This window comes from Oncorhynchus clarkii, chromosome 30, assembly GCF_045791955.1.
Source record: "Oncorhynchus clarkii lewisi isolate Uvic-CL-2024 chromosome 30, UVic_Ocla_1.0, whole genome shotgun sequence".
Lineage (NCBI taxonomy): Eukaryota > Metazoa > Chordata > Actinopteri > Salmoniformes > Salmonidae > Oncorhynchus > Oncorhynchus clarkii.
Window position 1 is genome coordinate 35,206,369 of NC_092176.1, and position 21,940 is coordinate 35,228,308.

A 21,940-nucleotide genomic window follows, 5' to 3' on the forward strand; every position below is an offset into this window, starting at 1 on the left:
AAAACTGACAAATGTCATCCAGTAGTCATGCTGCTCCCAAATTGTGATGAGACTCGGCTTCATCCAAACAGCTCCCTATTTCCATATAGTGCAATACTTTCTCTCTGCACTACATAAGGAATATGGTGCCATTTTTCACACAACCAATGTTTCCACTTCTATTCTAATGTCTACCCCTCTTTCGGCCTCTCTCCCCCCAGGTGTTCTAATGTCCGTCCCCCCCCCCCCCCCCCCAGGTGTTCTAATGTCCCCCTCTCCCCCCCAGGTGTTCTAATGTCTCTCTCTCTCCCCCCCCCCCAGGTGTGGGCACTGTAAGGGGCAGCAGCCCTGTAAGATAACTGAGGGCAGGTGTGTAACCTGTGAGAGGGGCTGGAACGGGACCAAGTGTGACCAGATGTGCCTGTCAGGCTTCTTCGGAGAGAACTGCCTGGATGTGTGTCCTCCATGTAAAGACGGCCACTTCTGCAACCGCATCGATGGAAAGTGCTCCCACTGCAACCCCGGTTGGATCGGGGACAGGTGAGAGGCCTCTTGTATACACCTGGAACCACGGACAGGGGTACACAAATGTGTGTGTGTGTGTGTGTGTGTGTGTGTGTGCGCACAGACAAACACACACACACACAAACACACACACACACACAGACAAACACACACACACACACACACACAGACAAACACACACACACACACACACACACACACACACACACACACAGACAAACACACACACACACACACACACTTGACAAACACACACACACACACACACACAGACAAACACACACACACACACACACACACACAGAGACAAACACACACACAGACACACATGTTTACATTCCATTAGGGTTCATTGTAGTTGTTTAGTAGGAGACTAAATATTTATTGCCCTAATGGGTATTTAACTTTGTAGAATTTCAAATAACATTTCATGTCGACAGATGATGTGGAAAAACACATTATCTTTATTGTTTAGTGCAGTCATGTTGTCCACTTGTTCTCATGCCAACATATCATTCACATACTTTTTGTATTTCCATTTAAAGCACTTGAAAGAATAATTTCTAAGATTTGAACTTGTACTAACCAATGCACTCGTGCTGTGCTAATGTTCTGAGTGTACACAGTACTTTTCAGTATGTGATTTACGTAGATTCTGTCTTATAGTCACTACATCAGGTTTGAACTTGTGCTTGCATGCATCGCTTATGGCTCTGAGACTCACTATTTTCTTTGTTATTTTTTATCATTACAATGACTATAATCAATATTGCTTCTTGTTGTGTCCCATCCTGTCCTGTCCTCTAGGTGTGAGGTGCGTTGTCCCAACGGGACTTATGGGGATAACTGTGAGAATGACTGCAGCCACTGTTTTAACGGCGTCTGTCACGTTGCCACCGGAGAGTGCCTGTGTGACCCAGGATTTTACGGGACATAGTAAGTCATGAGAATGACTCTCGCATCAAAGCATCCTGTTTACGCCTCCCCTCATGTCTACAATACTCAGACAGAATGTTCAACTTTTATTTTTTTTGTACGCACTCATGCTTCACGCCTAGAGGTTTCCTGATTACATGGCCGAACCAGGAAACCCTTTAGACCCTAACATATTTCTAGTGCCCAGGTCACTAGTGGTTGGGAAAAACTCATTTTTGTACGTACAGATGTAGGATCTTAATTTGACCCCTTTTGTCACAGTAAAATAATCCTGCAGCACAGGATTTGAACGTTTAGTCCATAATGTCGCTTGATCGGTGGTTAGGCTATTATTTGGCAAAAAGTAGGCTACATTACATTTTTAATATAACCTTGTTTGTGTGGGTTTTCTGTGAATCTGCATTCCAGGAAAATTCTCAGCAACAAAAGAGTGATCAAATTAAGATCCTATACATGAAAGCATTATTCAGTCAGCGCCAGTAGCAGTAGTTAGTCAGTGCAGAGGGAGCTTCATATAGTCATTGTAGTACATTACTAGTTTATTCCCTGTCAATTTCAATGCACCTGTCTCAGTCACTAAGATGTTGTATCTGTCTGTCTTCTAGCTGCAACATGACGTGTCAGATGGGTCAGTATGGAGTGAACTGTGCCCAGACCTGCACCTGTCACGACAACAACTGTAACCCAGTGTCTGGGGCCTGCAACCTACGTAAGGAAACAGCTCTCTATTTCCTCATTCACTTTTCCAGATCTGGGAGAACGTTAAGTTGTTGTTTTTGAAGGCAGCCACGCCGCAAGACTGAATATTAAGATGTAAAAAAGGGTGTTCTTAGCGGAGTACTAAGGGCGTCAAACCCTGGTGCTTCTAGTGTTAAAAACCCTGGTCCTTCTAGTGTTAAAAACCCTGGTCCTTCTAGTGTTAAAAAACCCTGGTCCTTCTAGTGTTAAAAAACCCTGGTCCTTCTAGTGTTAAAAAACCCTGGTCCTTCTAGTGTTAAAAAACCCTGGTCCTTCTAGTGTTAAAAAACCCTAGTGCTTTTAGTGTTAAAAAACCCGAGTGCTTTTAGTGTTAAAAAACCCTAGTGCTTTTAGTGTTAAAAAACCCTGGTCCTTCTAGTGTTAAAAAACCCTGGTGCTTCTAGTGTTAAAAAACCCTAGTTCTTTTAGTGTTAAAAAACCCTGGTCCTTCTAGTGTTAAAAAAAACTCTGGTCCTTCTAGTGTTAAAAAACTCTGGTCCTTCTAGTGTTAAAAAACCCTGGTGCTTCTAGTGTTAAAAAACATATAGTAGATTTTTTTAAAGGAATGTAGGATGTAAAGAAAGCTCACCCCTGCCTACACGCGACCATAGAGATCATATAAAATGTGTGCAATCTACATGAAGGTCCCAAATGTCTAAATAGCCAGTTGCTAACAGCACATGTCTGTCTGTGAGTTGGACGGAGACAGCAAGCACTAACACACGTTTATTCAGGTTACTGTAGTAGAGTTAACATGAAGGAGGCCTGATGGCCTTTCCAGAATGCCTGGTGTCCTTTTTTACGACTGTGTTTGTTGGCCTTGTTCCTATCCAGCCGGAGAGAGAGAGTCAGGGGGTGGGGGGGTGGTAGGAGGGAGAGACGGAGGAAGGTGAAAGAGAAGGAAAGTAAGAGGAAAGAAAGGGAGAGCGAGAGTTAAAAGATACATAGTGAGGGAGGATGGGAGAGAAAGAGGGCGAGTGAGGGATGATGGTAGAGAGAGAAAGAGGGAGAGAGTTAGGGAAGATGGTACAGAGAGAGAGAGAGAGAGAGAGTGAGGGAGGATGGGAGAGCGAGTGGGAGGATGGTAGAGGGAGAGAAATGGAGAGCGAGTGAGGGAGGATGGTAGAGAGAATAAAGCAAAGAGAGTGATAAAGATTGAATAGAGAGTAAGAGAGAGAGAGATAACTGGAGGAGGAAAAGAGATGGGATAGCGGGAGGAGAGGAAACGAGGTCACCAGAGGTTTCGGCAAATGGGCATGTTGGGAAGCGGCGAGGATGTCACTGGGTCAGGCCATTCAGCTGTGCCAGGCCAGTCCCTTCCTTTATCCAGCTGTGAACATGCCACACCAAGGACACACAACCATTTTTCCATAGCCTCTATGACAGCAGAGGGGCATAGAGGGCCAGGGGCCACCAGTATTTATCTAACTGCTAGGTTAGTGACGGTGCCATCTGGCTGCAGTGTGTCTGTGGTGATTAAGGCTGCGTCTGAAATTGCTCTCCTTTTACAGTGCACCACTTTTGATCAGGGCTCCATAGGCCTAGAGATGCGTGCCAATCAAATGTATTTATAAAGCCCTTCTTACATCAGCTGATGTCACAAAGTGCTGTACAGAAACCCAGCCTAAAACCCCAAACAGCAAGCAATGCAGGTGTAGAAGCATGGTGGCTAGGAAAAACTCCCTAGAAAGGCCAGAACCTAGGAAGAAACATATAGGGGACCCAGGCTATGAGGGGTGGCCAGTCCTCTTCTGGCTGTGCCTGGTGGAGATTATAGCAGAACATGGCCAAGATGTTCAAATGTTCATAGATGACCAGCAGGGTCAAATAATAATAATCCCTGTGGTTGTAGAGGGTGCAACAGGTCAGCACCTCAGGGGTAAATGTCAGTTGGCTTTTCATAGCCGATCATTCAGAGTATCTCTACCGCTCCTGCTGTCTCTAGAGAGTTGAAAACAGCAGGTCTGGGACAGGTAGCACGTCCGGTGAATAGGTCAGGGTTCCATAGCCGCAGGCAGAACAGTTGAAACTGGAGCAGCAGCACGGCCAGGTGGACTGGGAACAGCAAGGAGTCATCGGGCGAGGTAGTCCTGAGGCATGGTCCTAGGGCTCAGGTCCTCCAAGAGAGAAAGAGAGAGAATTAGAGAGAGCATACTTAAATTCACACAGGACACCTGATAAGACAGGAGAAATACTCCAGATATAACAGACTGACCCTAGCCGCCCGACACATAAACTACTGCAGCATAAATACTGGAGGCTGAAACTGGAGGGGTCGGGAGACACTGAGTTTTATGTGTAACCAGCCTAGAAAGGGAGAGTGCTTCTAAATCATGAAGGAATTATGGGAGTAAAGGGAATCGTAGCAGAGGGGTAATAGAGTGAGTGAAGGATAGGGTTCAGTGGATGCTTCTAGAAGTCAGTTAAGTGGATCCACAACAGGAGATGGATAAAGAGACTGGTGATTTTTAGAGAGGAGGCTCTGTTGCATGCATGGCTGAATTTAACATATATTACTTAACTCTATTGGATATCTCTTCAATACCCACATCATGGTACAGACGCTTGAGTTTCAGCTCCAGAGTCTTGGTTCTGGGAGTTCAGCACCAGATATATACAGATGGCTCTGGTTGGCACTGGCAATATGTACCAGTGTGTCACACCCATAAACCCCTGCTTGTGTCTGTCTGTCTGCTGTTTCAGAGCCTAACCAGCGGATGGGTGTGATCGCGGCGGGAACCCTGGTCTTCTTTCTGCTCATTGTCCTCCTCTCACTCCTCTGCTGCTGCTGCCTCTTCAGAAATAAACACCACCAGAAGTGAGTGACAGACACAGGCCTGGTGTAGGGTGAGGCCGCGTGATGGGATGGAGGGCCATTCCTTGTTAAAATAGCAGAGGGCTACATCCTTTAAAGAGTTTTTACCCTTTTATCTTGTATCGTCACTGTCGGGGGAAAAAGGCACAAATGGAGTTACAATATTTTTATTTTGACAGCAATGATATATAGTATTACAGTATATACAGTATAGTTAGGGTCATGCGTATTTTGATATATAGTATTACAGTATATACAGTATAGTTAGGGTTATGGTTTTTTTGATATACAGTATTACAGTACATACAGTATAGTTAGGGCCATGAGTTTTTTCTGGTTGTGATACCTGATCAGGAAAGACTGTGGGTCCTTTTTATAGGTTCCAACCGAGTTTAAAGATCCTGCACAGTATATCTTATGTTGCCAAATCCAAAATGGGTCAGTGTGTGGTCTTTTTCTTCAAGTGGCCCATGGCATGTAGCTCGTACTGCAAGCGTGTCAATGTAGATGAACCTCACCCACATTTGAATCGGTTTGTATGGTTTAGTAATTTAGTATGTTTTCCATGGCGTCACCCTCCCTCTTTCCCTCAGTCCTGACCAAGACAACTCTACCAACAGTAAAAAAGCCAGGCGGATCCTGTGTGGACGATTCAGCCGAATCAGCACCAAACTCCCCCGGATCCCACTGAGACGGCAGAAGCTGCCTAAAGTAGTCGGTAAGCCCTAATCCCTCCTCCCTGATAGGCCTTCACCATGCCAAGACAGAGGCTGCTTTTGTGTCCCAAATGGCACCCTATTTCTTAAGGGCTCGGGTGAAAAGAAGTGCCATTTTGGACACGAACAGAGCCACTGTTGCTGTCCTTATACCTCCTTAGTTCATGTCTCTTGATGACCTAATAGTTTCTGTGTCTCTAGTCATTACAAACCTCGATCTCTTCAGCAAAAGAGAGAGAGAGCATTTTAATTTTCCCTTTGCTCTGTGACCTATCTCTGCGACTATGTTGAGTGGTTTTCAGACAATAAATAGGGTTGAAAAGTGTACTGCAGCTGCCAAATGGGTTTGGGGTTTCATCTGAGAGGAATGCAATGGTTGCGGGCCTTATTATTCTTGGCACCTCTTAAATACCAAGTGTTCATATTATTACAACCCCTCACTTCCTCTCTCCTGAGCTCCTCTTCTAGTGGGATGAAGGCTGAGACAGAAAGGGTCAGTGTAGTGGTGTGGTGCTCCGGTACGTCTGATTGGTGTTGAGTGATACCTTATCAAAGGCTGCTGTGTTATTAGTAATGTGGAGAGTAGCTCCTGTCTGTCTGTCTGTGTGTGTGTGTGGAGGGAGGGAGGTTTGGATTGTCTGTCTGTCAGGACCCATCTCAGGTCAGCTTTAAGGACATTACACATGGCTTACATACTGAATAACTCTTCCCTCTCTACCCAGATGCCTTCTGGAATATTAAGACAGTCCATGTTCTGAATTGGCGTTGGCCAGGATGCATTGGCTCTGCTATGTAGGAGATCAATTGAATCATGGACATCTGCCTCTGAATGCGTGGATGGTCTGAGTATAGTATATTTTGAAGGGCTGGAGAAGTGCCCTATTTGTGGACATCATTGTAGTCACTCTACAGAGTAATATTACACCTTTTAAAGGCCTTTAAACACCAGTGGTTATGAAGGAGTTAAACAGTGGTGACCTTGTTTCACTTCTCCTCTCTTTCACAATGAGTAGCATGTGCTTCTTCTCTTCTTCAGCGGACTAGTTCAGCTAACAGCTGTCTTCATCACGCCTGCATAGAAACACACACTGGAACAGTGTTGTCTTTGTCAGAGACTTGTCTTGTGTCATGGCACATTAACAGTATTTTTTTTAAACACCCTCAAAGTTTACTGTAACTTATAAACAATCGGCCCAAGGCTTTAGAAATTGCATTTGTTAAAAGTCAGAGCGTCCGACCTCCTTTCAAACAAACAAGCCCTTTCATTCTTGTATATACAAAGCATATGCCATGCCTGGGTTGCAATCAACTAGAACAAACTACCACTTTGGGAATTTCAGAGAGTAGAATAGAGTTTTTGGTCCAAGCCAAAACCAATTCTCTCTTAAGTTTCCTCCCTCGCATTCAAGAATACATGACAACACACAGCTATTAAACGACAACCCAATTCATTTTACAGTCATTCTCCCACTGAAGCTTATAGATTCTCCTCTTGTTCATAAGGGGGATAAACTGGTCAGCCTCTCCCTCCCTCCCCAGAGCCAGGCCACTCTGCTCTGCTTTCCTCGTTGCCTGCCTACAGAAGCGTGGCCTGCCTGCCAGCGTTTTGAAACTCTACCCTCCCAGGGGCTCCTTCAGTCCCTGCAACATTCCGCAGGAGGCCCACTGGACTCAAAACAGGAAGTGGCCAAATTTACCCCAACCTGTGTCAGACCTATGATTTATCCACACTGGGGTCAACACACTACAACAGATGTGGAAAAGGAAAGAGGAACAGGGGAGAAATAGGAAGAAATCATGTGTGCTGTTTTTGCATAGGTAATTTAGCTCCTTCATACACAAACTCTCACCCATCCCAAGATACAAGGAAAGAGAAACAGAGTGAGGAGGACGAGGAAGAAAATGTTTGCTCTGTCTTTTGCATAGCTCCTCCGCTCCTCTGCTTCTCAATATGTAAACGTTCCCCCATCCCACTCCTCTACTTATTAAACCTCCAAACTGCTTAGACTTTGTCATTCCATGCCCTATACTATAGCTAGCTATCTGAACCTCGGCTGGCTTCCCCCATTCCCATTCCGTGGCACTCTGTGTGTGGGCTCTGGTCAAAAATAGTGTACTTTATAGGGGATAGGGTGCCATTTGGGATGCAGTTACTTGTCCGAATGCTTCCCTGTGAAAAGTGATGTAGAGTGGGACCACCTGCTCCAGTGTTGTTGGCCTGACAGGCAGCTATTATAGGACTGTGCAGCTGGGGTACGGTTGTCCAACGTTAGCCTCTGTGTAGGCAGGCCTTTGGGCTTTCAGTGGCGTCCTGTCTCTCTCTCAAGAATGAATGCGGCTCTGGACATTTAGTCTGGTGTGAACATCCAAAGACAGCAGTTGTTTGTTTACTGTTGCGTTAAGATAACGGATGCTTAGATACTTTACAATAGACCCTAGACTCATAGAAAAAATATAGTTAAACATAGCCTAAAACGGTTCTACTGCTGTCCCCATAGGAGAACTCTTTGAAGAACAGTGTATTATTTCTACAGAGGATTCTACTCGGAACCAAAAAAGGGTTCTACTTATCGGTTCATACGTTATCCTATGGGGACAGCCGAAAAACCCTTTTGGAACCCTTTTTTCTAAGAGTGTATACCAGGGGCCGGCAACAGGCGACGCCCCCCAAAGTTTTTAGTAAAACTATGATTTTAGTTTTTGTAAAAAAAAAAATTAAAAAAAGAAGACTGTAAAATCACCAGGAATTCAGATGTAAAAAATAATAATTTAGAAAAGTATTCCCGATAATAAAATTAAAAAATAGATATATGTGATTGTGTCTCAATGTAACCAGGGTAGGAAATGACTTATTTTTAAATGCAACCTCTTTTTGGGCTTAGTTGTGGTCAATTTGCAATGTACAAATTATAATTATGTTCCGACCCCCCCGACCACCTAGTTGCCTCCCCCCGTCCTATGCTATACCAAATGGCCACTGCACCAGTACTGTCTGTCTGCTATAGTCTAGTACAGCATTTGGTTAGTTAGTCAATGAGTTTAGGGCCACTCTGCTACCCACATTGCATGGGTATTGTCTGTTCTCTTTAGTCTATCACAGAAGGGCTGCTACAATAGAGAAAGTGCAAACCACTCATAAAGACAGTCAGACGTATGTATGTATGTATGTATGTATGTATGTATGGCCTTCATTGAATTTGAGCAAAATATTTTTTTGTCTTGAAGAAAAGCAGCTATGAAGTTATTTTCCTGGATAAATATCTGGGTGGGTATTGTTTACAGTTTATTGTTTCAAACTTACTGCCATTGCTACAATCCAACCAATGTAATCTACATCAAGTCAAGTTCCTTTAATATGATCATCCACTCACCATTGTACAGTAGTATTGCAATTTTTCCAGGAACAATATCCGAAGTATTCATTCCTAGACTGGCAGTCTGCTGGATATCCTTATAATAAGCTCAGCTGTCAGTGGAAATTCCCACCAATAAAGTCCCCTGATTTCACAAGCGTTGTGAGAGTAATAGAATTCTGCTGCCCTTGTGTTGACACATCTCCTGCTAGTCATTTAGTTGTAGCTGTACTACACCTGGCCATGTTGTTGTTACTAGAAGTCAGTTGTTTTACAGTTTGGAAGATGACGTCCATGCCACAACCATATCTTATACCACAATAAGGACCAAAATGGAAATATGTTGTAAAACTTTATTGGTTCTTCCTCGATGATTTTACATGCAGTAAATCTGCTTGTGTGGCGGAATTGTGTTTCAAACTGTCAAATAAATCAAATCCAATACATAGAGACTCAGGGTAGTTAGTGGGGATCTTTCAGCCGAAACATGGTTTAGGGTTAGCTTAGCGTCAGCGGAGAACAAATGGATGGGCTCATGTGTCATCGGGTAGACGAATCTGATGTGGTCAGTGTCCAGTTAACGCCCAGTCACACACAGTCAGTTAGTCCACTGCCAGATGGGGAAAGGAGAAGAGCAACCACAGGCGTCACAAACAGATCACAGCTGTCCTCAGACTGAAGGGTCAGCAGAATACACCAACATGGAGGGAGGGAGAACCTACATTTAGGAAAAATAGCATTCGCTAGCTAATTTCTCAGTAAATGCTTTTGCTCAAAAAATAGATAGACCAGATATTAAAATGTGCAATGCACACCCACAAATCAAAGACTTGATCATTCCCGTCATCACACAATAGTTTTATATCTTTTCAAACATAACTTTGTCTCAAGCCATCCTTTATCTTTCATTACAACCCCAACAAACCCCACATCTCCATCTGTTGTTCTTGTTAGGTAGTCCCATTCCCTTCCCCCTCCTTCTCTGACTCTGTTTCTCTGTGTCCTAACCCCTCCAGTAGCCCACCACCCTGAGAACACATTCAACTGCAGCTTCATCGAGCCCCCCTCTGTAGCCGAGCTGCCCAGCCCCTCCTCCTGGTCCTCCCAGGAGTCGTTTGATTCCTTCGAAGAGGAACCCAGTGATGATGGCCCTGTGTACTGTGTTCCCCATGAAGGTGAGCAATTACGCACGCACAAGCAACCACACCCTCACAAACACGGACGCATGCACACACACACAGTGAAGGTGGCCCCGTCTAAACAATGTGAAACCCCATGAAGTGATCAGGACAGAAAAACAAACACTGTGATTTGATTTGACACGGCAACTTCACAAATAAACACATGTAGGCACGGACGGATGCATGCACACTCACACGTAGTAACACTCTCTTGGAGTGGGATTTGTTTGTCACAAGGGTGCTGTGAGTCACACACCTCTGGAAAGCTAATTAGATGAATAGGATAGTAAGTTCTCCTTATCGTGTGCCATTGAGCCCAGTTCCTTCCCCCATGTGTCATTTTTTTATAATAAAAAATAAAGTTCAAATTATTACCTACAATAGAGAATGCTGTAAAATATGATGATGGGCGTTGTTTCAGCAAACATACATTTGTAAATTTACTCAACAAGCTTGTTTAAATTCAGCTCACCTCAGGTAGTATGTGTTGGTTTAATGTACAATTGTAAGGCAACCAGCTGCAATAGGATTGTGAGTTTGCTCAACATTTGAGCATAGCTGAACCGAAGTACAGTGTAACCTTCCAAAGGGAAACATACGTTTTTTTTTTTATTCTTATAGTTCTTATACATTTATACATGTGAGCAAATTTGTTGACTGAACAAACGTTCATACATTAAGCTCAATTTATTTTCCTGTCAGAATAATGCTCAATAATGCTCAAGCAATTAGTTATATTTGCTTTTTACAGTGTGGCTGCAAAAGCATGAACAGGAAATGTAATGGTAAATTTAGAAAATGGCACATGTGCAATTCATGACTCACTCCTTGCAGTTTGTTGGAAAATATCCATGCCCACCAGTTTTTTGTATTGTTTGGGAAGTTAGATTTCCCAGAAACAATTTTAGTTAAAGACCGGTACTCCGGTACTTTGGCGACCAAGTAAGTATTTAAACCTCCCGCTTTGGGCTGGATGTGTCAATGTGTAATTCATACATTCATACATACATCCTATGAGCAGAATTACTGTCTTACCTCAATTAGCTATGAATCCCTAGCTTGAAAGTGACTGTTTTCTGGAAGCTGTGCTCGCAATTTTGAGTACTGCAAGCTTTGACCCATAGCAATTTGAGTTCCAGCCAATGAGGTTCCACCCCTTGCCATTTGAATAACAGCTAGCAAGAAACCTGCTCAGTGTTTTCCAATGAGGTTGCAAGGTGGGCCCAATGGCTCAGTGGACACAGCAGAGAGAGAGAGAGAGAGCATTGGTGTGGCACACTTATCTGCACATATGTGATGTTTTCGGGAGCACAAAAGTACCGTAGAATATCTTTAATAATTCTTGGAGGTCTCAATATCGCTTGATATTATTTTCAAATGGCAGTAAGAAGAGATACTGTATGATACAACATGTTCTAATTCTGTATTTATAATGACCACACATTCTAAATACTGTAAACATGCCTCACATCTACATCCTTTATCCCTGATGATGCAGTCATACTGTATTTCCTGACCACCTATGTATGACCACCATTACCATCCAATCTAAACCTGACTCTCATCCATGTTCTCTCTTCCTGTCCTATAGAGTCGCTGAATGAGAATAAGGTGAAGGGCAGTCCCCCTCTGGCTGAGATGCCAGCAGCAGCCTTCAACAGTGAGGATGATACAGGTGGGTATACCTCCCTAAAAGACACCAGCGCCACCACCTACAAACCCCAGGATGGGAGTGAAGCGCCCCTCAAGTCCTCAGACAGCGAGGGCTCCACCAGCAGTTCTGAGTCAGCCATTGGGGCCCTTTATGCCCGCATTGCACACCTCTCCAAGAATTCCAAGGAGGAAGAAGATGGGGGCGACAGCATGGTCACCATCGAGGTCAAGGGTAAAAGGAAACCACCGTCCCCGGGGGGAAAGACCAGGACCAAACCACGCCCGCCGGACCCCTCCACCAAACCCAAGGTGTCGTGGATCCATGGGAACAACGGGGGTACCACTCTCCAGGTGGAGAAGCCGAACCAGGGGGACAAGGGGCTAACATTTCCCAAGGTGAAGACAATCAGGAGCTCCAGCAACAGCCCAGCCAAGAGCGAAGAGAGGCTGAAGGAGAATTCCAAGGAGAAGAGCAACCGAGAGGAAAAGGGGACGGTGGTCAATGGCTCCCCTAGCAAACACAAGGCCCACTGGGTGGGGAGGTCCAGAGAGAACATTAACCACATGGAGCACATCAATGGGGTGGTGCAAAACGCTCTCAAGAAGATCGGCAACTTCCACAACTCCGATAAGAAGGCAGCCGCTGTGGAGATCCCCAAGGAGGCGCCCAAGAGCCCCAAAGTGATCCACCCACACATGAACTCAGAGGCCGCCACACTCCTGGCCGCACAGCTCAAGGAGAAGACTCAGAGCATCACCCGGAACGAGGGCACAGGCCTGGTAAAGACTAACGGCCTGTCCACCCCGATCCTCCGGGGCCGAGGAGACCGGGAAAAGCCCACCCCTCCGCAAAAGGCCAAACGGACCACCGCTCCCACACCAGGCCACCAGGGCTCCAACAAGCCTCTGCTGCCTACCACCACCAGCCTCCAGAAGATGGTGGGTGTTGAGGACCCAGCTACCCCCGAGGTCGCCCCCAAGAGCCCGGAGAAGCAGGACTTGAACGGCTCTAGAGTGGTCGAGGGTTGTGGTGGTGCGGGGGACCCAACGCTAAAGAAGACCCCAATCAAAAAGCCTCCCCGAAAGAAAGGCAAGGACGGGACTTTGGAAACTACTCTGGAAACTAAGACACCCACAAAGACAGCGATTATGCCACCGCAGATCGTCAAATAGACCGTTTTTTTAATTGTTTCTCACAGACAGGACAATGGTGACAATGGTGAATTAATGATTTTTCTTCCAAAAGGAGACATGGAAAAGGACTTGGTGGTTGTTCATCAAAGGAATGTATTATTTTTGCGCGTGTGTGTGCTGTGTGTCCAGAATCAGCGGAAAGTAAGTGGAACTTGTTTTTAAACTGTGGTTCTTCTCATTGGTGTGGGAGTGGGTTTGTAATCTATTGAACTGTATACCATACTAGTATTACGTTGACTGATGTTGAAAGTAAATTCATGGACTCTTTTCATAAACCTGCGATGTATCCGTTTTCCACTACAACGCCAAACATAACTGGGGGAGAGTGCTGACAGTGGCAAGCAATCGTATTTCATTTCCTCCATGTTTCTCCAATGCTCACAACTAAGTATTCATGTAAGAATCTCATCATTGTATCATTATAATTTAAAACCTTTTTTCCTCAATATTCTGTGTGATGCAATCAAATTTATGCAATGTAAGTGAGGTGAAGTAAGGCTAAGTTGAACCATGGTACTGAGAATACAAGTACAATATTTTTCAGTTTGATTTAAATTAGCCACTACACTCCATAACGGGGTTGTTGGCCTCTTTTTGTTGTCCTTTTTTGTTGTTAATATGTTGCGTAATACCGAATACAAACCATTTAAATTTTTTAGTGTCTTCAGAGAGTACATTCTTTCACAATTTTGTCAGTCATGGTTTGTTGAAAAACAAATTAGCTTTTTGAACTTAAGCGAACTGTTAAGGAAGCATTACGTTGTCATTCTTCTCCTAACAGAGCTATGGCCTCGTGAGACTGCAATTCTTTTTTGTCCTCTCTAATTGTTATTCGTTTTTGGTCTGTATCTCTAAGGCCATACACTGTGTTAGGTCCTGTTGTCCCTTTTGAGAGGACATTCTGCAATTTTTCAATATCATCACGTGTGGGGGTGTCATCTTCATAAAAAACAAATCTGGTTCAAAATGGCTCTATTACAATTTCCATCACAATTAACACATTTATTGTGTTATCATTTTTGTGAGTTTGATATTCAAATCGTTTCTATTCAAATCGTTTCTAATAAGTAAATATCTCAGGAATAGTTTGGTAAGTTTTCAGAGCAGTGTAATACCTTTTCCACATAAAATAAGAGTAACTTTTGGATATGCTCTCTTTTTAGAAGTAAAACCAGCAAAAAAAATGCTAAGCAATTTTTTCCTTGTGCTTATCGAATAGCGTGTAAATGCCATACTTTTAGGTTCTTTCCAAATCCTTCCTTCAATCTCACCCACATACGGGTAAGCTCCGTATCAAGAAGTAATAAAGAACATCCTTGCATAATGTTTCATAAAGGGCATGAAACAATGGCTACAGTGCTAGAGGCGTGACTACAGGTTGTATCACAACTGGCCGTAATTGGCAGTCCCATAGGGCGGTGCACAATTGGCCCAGCTTCGTCCGGATTTGTCCGGTGTAGGCCGTCATTGTAAATAAGAATTTGTTCTTAACTGACTTGCTAAATAAAACATTTTAAAAAAGTAATGATGGATTAGTCATCTGGTCTTATCACAATGTTGTCTATTAAGGTTGAAGGCATTGTGGAAGTTTCCCTATAAAAAGGCAGTGATCATGGATGGAGTCAGTCTGGTCAGACAAACAACTTTTGGTTGTGAACTGATACCTCCCTTTTCTGCTGCTCAGATACATTAGTGCATTATTATTCTGTGGTATTATTCCCTAAGTAGCTACATCTTCTCTGATTTATAAAGGCATGGTATAGTGGAACACTCGCTATGGCACGTATTTCAATTGCGATAATAAATAGAAAAGCAATAAAGAACATCCTTGTCTTACACCTCAAGATAATTTAATACTTTCAGAAAAATTACGATTATTTATCATTTCACATGCAACGTTGTTGTGCATGACTTTTCTGCTATTTTGCCAAGAGATTACACCACTAATATCTGATGGTACCATTCATTGTTACTGGGAAATATTACGTAGCAGAAGAAATACAACACAAACTGTTTGATACTTCAAGTCAGTAACTTCCTGTGGTTTAATTCACTATTGCATGACTTAGTCTAGACATGTTATATTGGTTTTATGCCAAGTTTACTTTGTCCCAACTTGAAGTGTGGTAAATTAGTTTATCAAAGCCAGCTAATTGGGGCGGCAGGTAGCCTAGTAGTTAGAGCATGGGGCCAGTAACCGAAAGGTTGCTGGATCAAATCCCAGAGATAACAAGGGGAAAATATGTTGTTCTGCCCCTGAACAAGGCAGTTAACCCACTGACTTGCCTAGTTAAATAAAGGTAAAAAAAACATATATTTAATTGAAGCTAATTATCTAATTATCACCCTATCCTAGACCCAAAGGAATGCATTGTGTCTTACTGTAATCAGTCTAAGACATGGGAAATATGATGATGGGTGTGGTTTTGAGCAAATGTACATTTACTCAACAAGCTTGTTCAAATTCAGCTCACGAGTAGAATGTACAATTGGAAGGCAACCAGCTGCAATAGGATAAGTTGACATGAAATTGTTTTAATGGTCATACCATTTAGCTCATTTAGCTATTTGATTTAGAATTTTAGGTATTTGTATTTGATAAAATATAGAATTTGGCCTTTAGTACCAAATCCCATAGAAACGCATTCAATAACACATTCATAAATGGAAAAAGGTTTTATAGTGTCTGTCCTATATCTTTGAGATGTAAGAAAGCTCAGGAAATATATAAAATATATATTTTTTACACATATTTAACCCCTTTTTTTGGGTAGTCACACAACTACCTCCATATTTCCATTCATTAAAAAAAAAACTGGTACCGGTTACATTCAGATGAGTCCCGTGGGGGTCGTAGAGCAAAACGGAGACCCCCATCGTGTTCGTGGGAGTCGCATATATCCATAGAGTGGACTCTACAGCAGTTTTCATGAGAAGTCCGATTTTCGGGATGTCTCATGGTCTACCAAACACCACTGTAGCCACCTGTAGCCACCTTCCACCACAGAAGAGGAAGGCCGTCATAGGCGGATGTGGTGGGCTGAGACGCAGCCCATGCAAGAACGGATTTCTCTAGCTTAAACTGAAGGATTTTGATGGGGATTTGTTTTATCGTGGTAATTAGATTGATGCACCGGTGTGTCAATAGACTCTAGGGGGATAGCTACAGTAATATAGTTGTGTGTTTTTATGCATATGATAGTAACTACATTGCAAGAGGAAGCTCACAGAACTAGAGCGTATGGGATATGAATAAAACATATTCATATAAAATGACATGTGCATACTATAGTACATGAGTGACAGTGGTTTATGCTGTGGATTCAAACTTACATTTCACTTTCACAGTTTGAAAAGCTATTTGAGTGCTTACGATTCCTACACATTTGTTATTGCTTGTTTCCATTTTTTTTTAAATGTGGGTTTCAACGATACAGCCAGTCTCCTCTTTTATCAGTTATTTTTTTCTACATGTGAAAGTATAATTGTATATGTGTGTAAGCTGTGCTTATATAAATTGTTTTGCTACTTTACTCTGTATGTGTCAATGAACTGGCTTTCATGTTACATTTGATTTCTTTGTGTCAGGTTCTCTGCAGCCACGGTATGAGTACTTCCTTGGCTTGTCATTTCCCTTTTCTCTGTGGATGTTGTTAGTTTAACACTAAACTTTATGAAGCAGAGTGAAATTATATGGAAACCTATATCCTTCTCTCTTTATCTTATCAACTTTTCTTAATCCTTTTGTCCTTAGGAAATATAAAATATAAAAACTTCAAAGTATTGTACAGGACATGTATTACTGTGTCACCACTGTTATTAAGTACATGTAACTGAAACCATACAAGTTGTGTGATTATAAAGTGCCATTTTAAGCAAGCAGGAAACAAGTATTTTTATATCTGACTGACTGGCCTCTGCCTGCTTTCACAGGCTACAGTACATATTTGTAAGCAGGGCCTCAATGCTGCAGAAACATTATCAGCGATACGGTTGTAACTCGTCATTCTGTTTGTCTGATTAGATTCTCAGTTTTTTTTCATTTTTATTAATTTACTTTGAAATAAAAGCGATACATGTAGTGGCTATGTGGAAATTCTCACCTCTCTCACATTAATCTGTGAACATATACCTCAGTCAACCTTTTGTGTGTGAAAAGAGTATCACTTTCCCTTCCCATGACACAAACATCTCACAGCTGCCGTGATGTATTGATTTCAGAACCATATAGCTCCTTCCCCAATCTGTAGCCTAGAAACCATCCATCCCTGCAGCAATAAAGGATATTTTACAGTTTCCGGTGACTCCTGGCCACCGCTCTCCTGAAGACGAAGAGGATCCAGAGGCTTTTTCACACTGGATCATTAAAGAGCCAAAATAGCCATTAGGCCCACTGCTGCGCTCCTCCTGAGGGGGGGACAAGAGCCTCTTTCATGGGGATAACAGTGGGAACTCTGTGTTTAGGGCCTAGAGTTAATGAATTACACGTATTCTTTTGGAGGTGAGACGGATTTTGCTGGGACCGAGGCAGAAGGCTGTGTAGAGGAGTGTATGGATGGATCATGCGGTCGTGTAATTGAATCCAGAAGACTGGGCCGTTTGCTTGGGCCTGACATGTTGCTCCACTTACATGTTTTTTAACTTGTGTGTGTGAGTAACAGACTAAACAAAGCCCCCCCCCCCAAGCTCAGCTAGACTGCGAACTAGGGCACGGTCAAGACATGACACAGAGGTCGACCGCAGCTTCAGACCACACTGTGACTACAAAGAGAGAGTCTGATCCATTCATACCCCAGACGAAACCGAAAAAGAAACAGCAGTTTAATTTGTCTTGACTGACACATGGATTTTCTACACAGTTTTTTTAATGTAATGACCTTTCTAGAATAGGCCCTCCCTCCACTACCTACCACATACAAACCCTGTTTATACCTGCCACTAACATGCGTCCTTCATCCTGATCTTATCCTAATCTTAACCTAGTCTGATCTTGTCTGTTTACACTTATAAGATCTGATCACAATTTGTCTTTTAATCCTCTAAAAACGGGGCACAATAAGAATGTGGACAAGATCAGGACAAAGGCTGCATGTTAGAACCAGGTATAAACAGGGCTAAAGTCTGTCATACTAACTCACCACATCCCAAAGAGTTAACTCTCAACTGTCCCTCCACTCACAAGCACACAGTCATGAAGAAGGCACGACAGCGTATCCTCCCCCTCAGGAGTTGAAAAGATTTTCCTCAAATAGTTATACAGCTTCACCATTGACAACATCTTGACTGGCTGCATTACTGCTTGATATGGCAACTTCATCGCCCTCAATGGAATGGTGCTACAGAGGGTGATGCGGACAGTCCAGTACATCAGAGCTGAGCGCCCTGCCATCCAAGACCTCTACAGTACGTCAGGTGGTGTGAAAGGAAGGCCCAGCCACCCATTTTTTTTGTACTTACTCTATGCACACTCAGTCACTCACAAAGAAACTCAAATACACACACACAAACACTTAATTTGCTCACGCACACACATAAGACGCACACACATTCATACTGACTACACACACTCACATATAATCATCATATATGTTATATACAGTGCCTTGCTAAAGTATTCATCCCCCTTGGTGTTTTTCCTATTTTGTTGATGTTCTAACCAACTTGCCAAAACTATAGTTTGTTAACAAGAAAGTTGTGGAGTGGTTGAAAAACGAGTTTTAATGTCTAAGTGTATGTAAACTTCTGACTTCAACTGTATATTAAGGAGTTTGGTGTACAGTGCCTTGCAAAAGTATTCATCAACCTGCGTTTTAACTATTTTGTTGCATTACAACCTGTAATTTTAAATGATTTTTATTTCGATTTTATGTAATGGACATACACAAAATGTTCCAATTGGTGAAGTGAAATTTTAAAAAATGACTTGTTTCAAAAACTGTTAAAAAAAATTAAAAGTTGTGTGTGCGTTTGTATTCACCCCATTTGCTATTAAGCCCCTAAATAAGATCTGGTGCAACCAATTACCTTCAGAAGTTACTTAAATAAAGTCCACCTGTTTGCAATTTAAGTGTCACATCATCTCAGTATATACACTGCTCAAAAAAATAAAGGGAACACTAAAATAACACATCCTAGATCTGAATGAATTACATATTCTTATTAAATACTTTTTTCTTTACATAGTTGAATGTGCTGACAACAAAATAACACAAAAATGATCAATGGAAATCAAATTTATCAACCCATGGAGGTCTGGATTTGGGAGTCACACTCAAAATTAAAGTGGAAAACCACACTACAGGCTGATCCAACTTTGATGTAATGTCCTTAAAACAAGTCAAAATGAGGCTCAGTAGTGTGTGTGGCCTCCACGTGCCTGTATGACCTCCCTACAACGCCTGGGCATGCTCCTGATGAGGTGGCGGATGGTTTCCTGAGGGATCTTCTCCCAGACCTGGACTAAAGCATCCACCAACTCCTGGACAGTCTGTTGGTTGATGGAGCGAGACATGATGTCCCAGATGTGCTCAATTGGATTCAGGTCTGGGGAACGGGCGGGCCAGTCCATAGCATCAATGCCTTCCTCTTGCAGGAACTGCTGACACACTCCAGCCACATGAGGTCTAGCATTGTCTTGCTTTAGGAGGAACCCAGGGCCAACCGCACCAGCATATGGTCTCACAAGGGATCTGAGGATCTCATCTCGGTACCTAATGGCAGTCAGGCTACCTCTGGTGAGCACATGGAGGGCTGTGCGGCCCCCCAAAGAAATGCCACCCCACACCATGACTGACCCACTGCCAAACCGGTCATGCTGGAGGATGTTGCAGGCAGCAGAACTTTCTCCACGGCGTCTCCAGACTCTGTCACGTCTGTCACATGTGCTCAGTGTGAACCTGCTTTCATCTGTGAAGAGCACAGGACGCCAGTGGCGAATTTGCCAATCTTGGTGTTCTCTGGCAAATGCCAAACGTCCTGCACGGTGTTAGGCTGTAAGCACAACCCCCACCTGTGGACGTCGGGTCCTCATACCACCCTCATGGAGTCTGTTTCTGACCGTTTGAGCAAACACATGCACATTTGTGGCCTGCTGGAGGTCATTTTGCAGGGCTCTGGCAGTACTCCTCCTTGCATAAAGGCGGAGGTAGCGGTCCTGCTGCTGGGTTGTTGCCCTCCTACGGCCTCCTCCATGTCTCCTGATGTACTGGCCTGTCTCCTGGTAGCGCCTCCATGCTCTGGACACTATGCTGACAGACACAGCAAACCTTCTTGCCACAGCTCGCATTGATGTTCCATCCTGGATGAGCTGCACTACCTGAGCCACTTGTGTGGGTTGTGGACTCCGTCTCATGCTACCACTAGAGTGAAAGCACCGCCAGCAATCAAAAGTGACCAAAACATCAGCCAGGAAGCATAGGAACTGAGAAGTGGTCTGTGGTCACCACCTTGCCTATAATTTCCACCTGTTGTCTATTCCATTTGCACAACAGCATGTGCAATTTATTGTCAATCAGTGTTGCTTCCTAAGTGGACAGTTTGATTTCACAGAAGTGTGATTGACTTGGAGTTACATTGTGTTGTTTAAGTGTTCCCTTTATTTTTTTGAGCAGTGTATATCTCAGTGTATATATATATATATATACTTGTTCTGAAAGGCCCCAGAGTCTGCAAAACCTCTAAGCAAGGGGCACCACCAAGCAAGCAGCACAATGAAGACCAAGGAGCTCTCCAAACAGCTCAGGGATACAGTTGTGGAGAAGTAACGATCAGGGTTGAGTTATAAAAAAAATCGGAAACTTTCAACATCCCACGGAACACAATTAAATTCATTATTAATAAAATGGAAATAATAGGGCACCACAACAAACCTGCCAAGAGAGGGCCGCCCACCAAAACTCATGGACCAAGCAAGGAGGGCATAAAGGGCATTAATCAGAGAGGCAACAAAGAGACCAAAGATAACCCTAAAAGAAATGCAAAGCTCCACAGCAGAGATTGGAGTATCTGTCCATAGGACCACTTTAAGCCATACACTCCACAGAGCTGGGCTTTACGGAAGAGTGGCCGGAAAAAAAGCCATTGCTTAAAGAAACCAATAAGCAAACACATTTGGTGTTCACCAAAAGGCATGTGGGAGACTCCCACACATATGGAAGAAGGTACTCTGGTCAGATGAGACTAAAATGGAGCTTTTTGGCCATCAAGGAAAACTCTATGTCTGACACAAACCCAACACCTCTCATCACCCCAAGTACACCATCCCCACAGTGAAGCATGGTAGTGGCAGCATCACGCTGTAGGGATGTTTGGGAAACTGGTCAGAATTGAAGGAATGGTGGATGGCACTAAATACAGGGAAATTCTTGAGGGAAACCTGTTTGTCTTCCAGAGACTTGAGACTGAACGGAGCTTCATCTTCCAGCAGCACAAGGACCCTAAGCATACCCAATCTCACTAATTATCTTATAGCTGAATGGAAGCATGTTGGAACATTGCTGCGGGGACATCTAGTTGAAAGCCTTCGTAGAAGAGTGGAGGCTGTTAAAGCAGCAAAGGGGGGACCAACTCTATATTAATGCCCATGATTTTGGAATGATCAAGCATGTGTCCACATACTTGTAGTGTATATACTACTACTCCCGATGCTACTCCTCATACCTAGTCACGTTAACTATATACATATCTACCCCTACAACTCCAGCATCCCTGCACATTGTAAATATGTTATTGGAATTGACCCTGTATATTGATGCCATACTTAGTCATGTTTTTCTTATTTCGATGTGTGTTTTTGTTATACTTTATTTTAGAGTACTATATGTTGACATTGATTACTGTTGGGAAAAGAGC

The 21,940-nt window shown here is 43.3% G+C and overlaps 1 protein-coding gene across 4 annotated transcripts in view; it reads left to right on the forward strand.

Moving 5' to 3' along the window:
* The window catches only part of LOC139389422 (scavenger receptor class F, member 2), a 33,560-nt gene extending 16,384 nt beyond the window's left edge, over nt 1–17,176 (forward strand). Inside the window, exons 5-11 of one of the 4 annotated variants that reach the window (XM_071136165.1) lie at nt 301–519; nt 1,312–1,440; nt 2,046–2,149; nt 4,882–4,996; nt 5,587–5,711; nt 10,079–10,237; nt 11,835–17,176. In XM_071136165.1, the coding sequence (XP_070992266.1) occupies nt 301–519; nt 1,312–1,440; nt 2,046–2,149; nt 4,882–4,996; nt 5,587–5,711; nt 10,079–10,237; nt 11,835–13,069 (2,086 nt within the window). In that variant the 3' untranslated portion in view covers nt 13,070–17,176. The remainder of the gene's footprint in view (nt 1–300; nt 520–1,311; nt 1,441–2,045; nt 2,150–4,881; nt 4,997–5,586; nt 5,712–10,078; nt 10,238–11,834) is intronic. The other 3 variants (XM_071136166.1, XM_071136167.1, XM_071136168.1) reach the window with 3 other exon arrangements.
* The last annotated feature ends 4,764 nt before the right edge of the window (nt 17,177–21,940 follow it).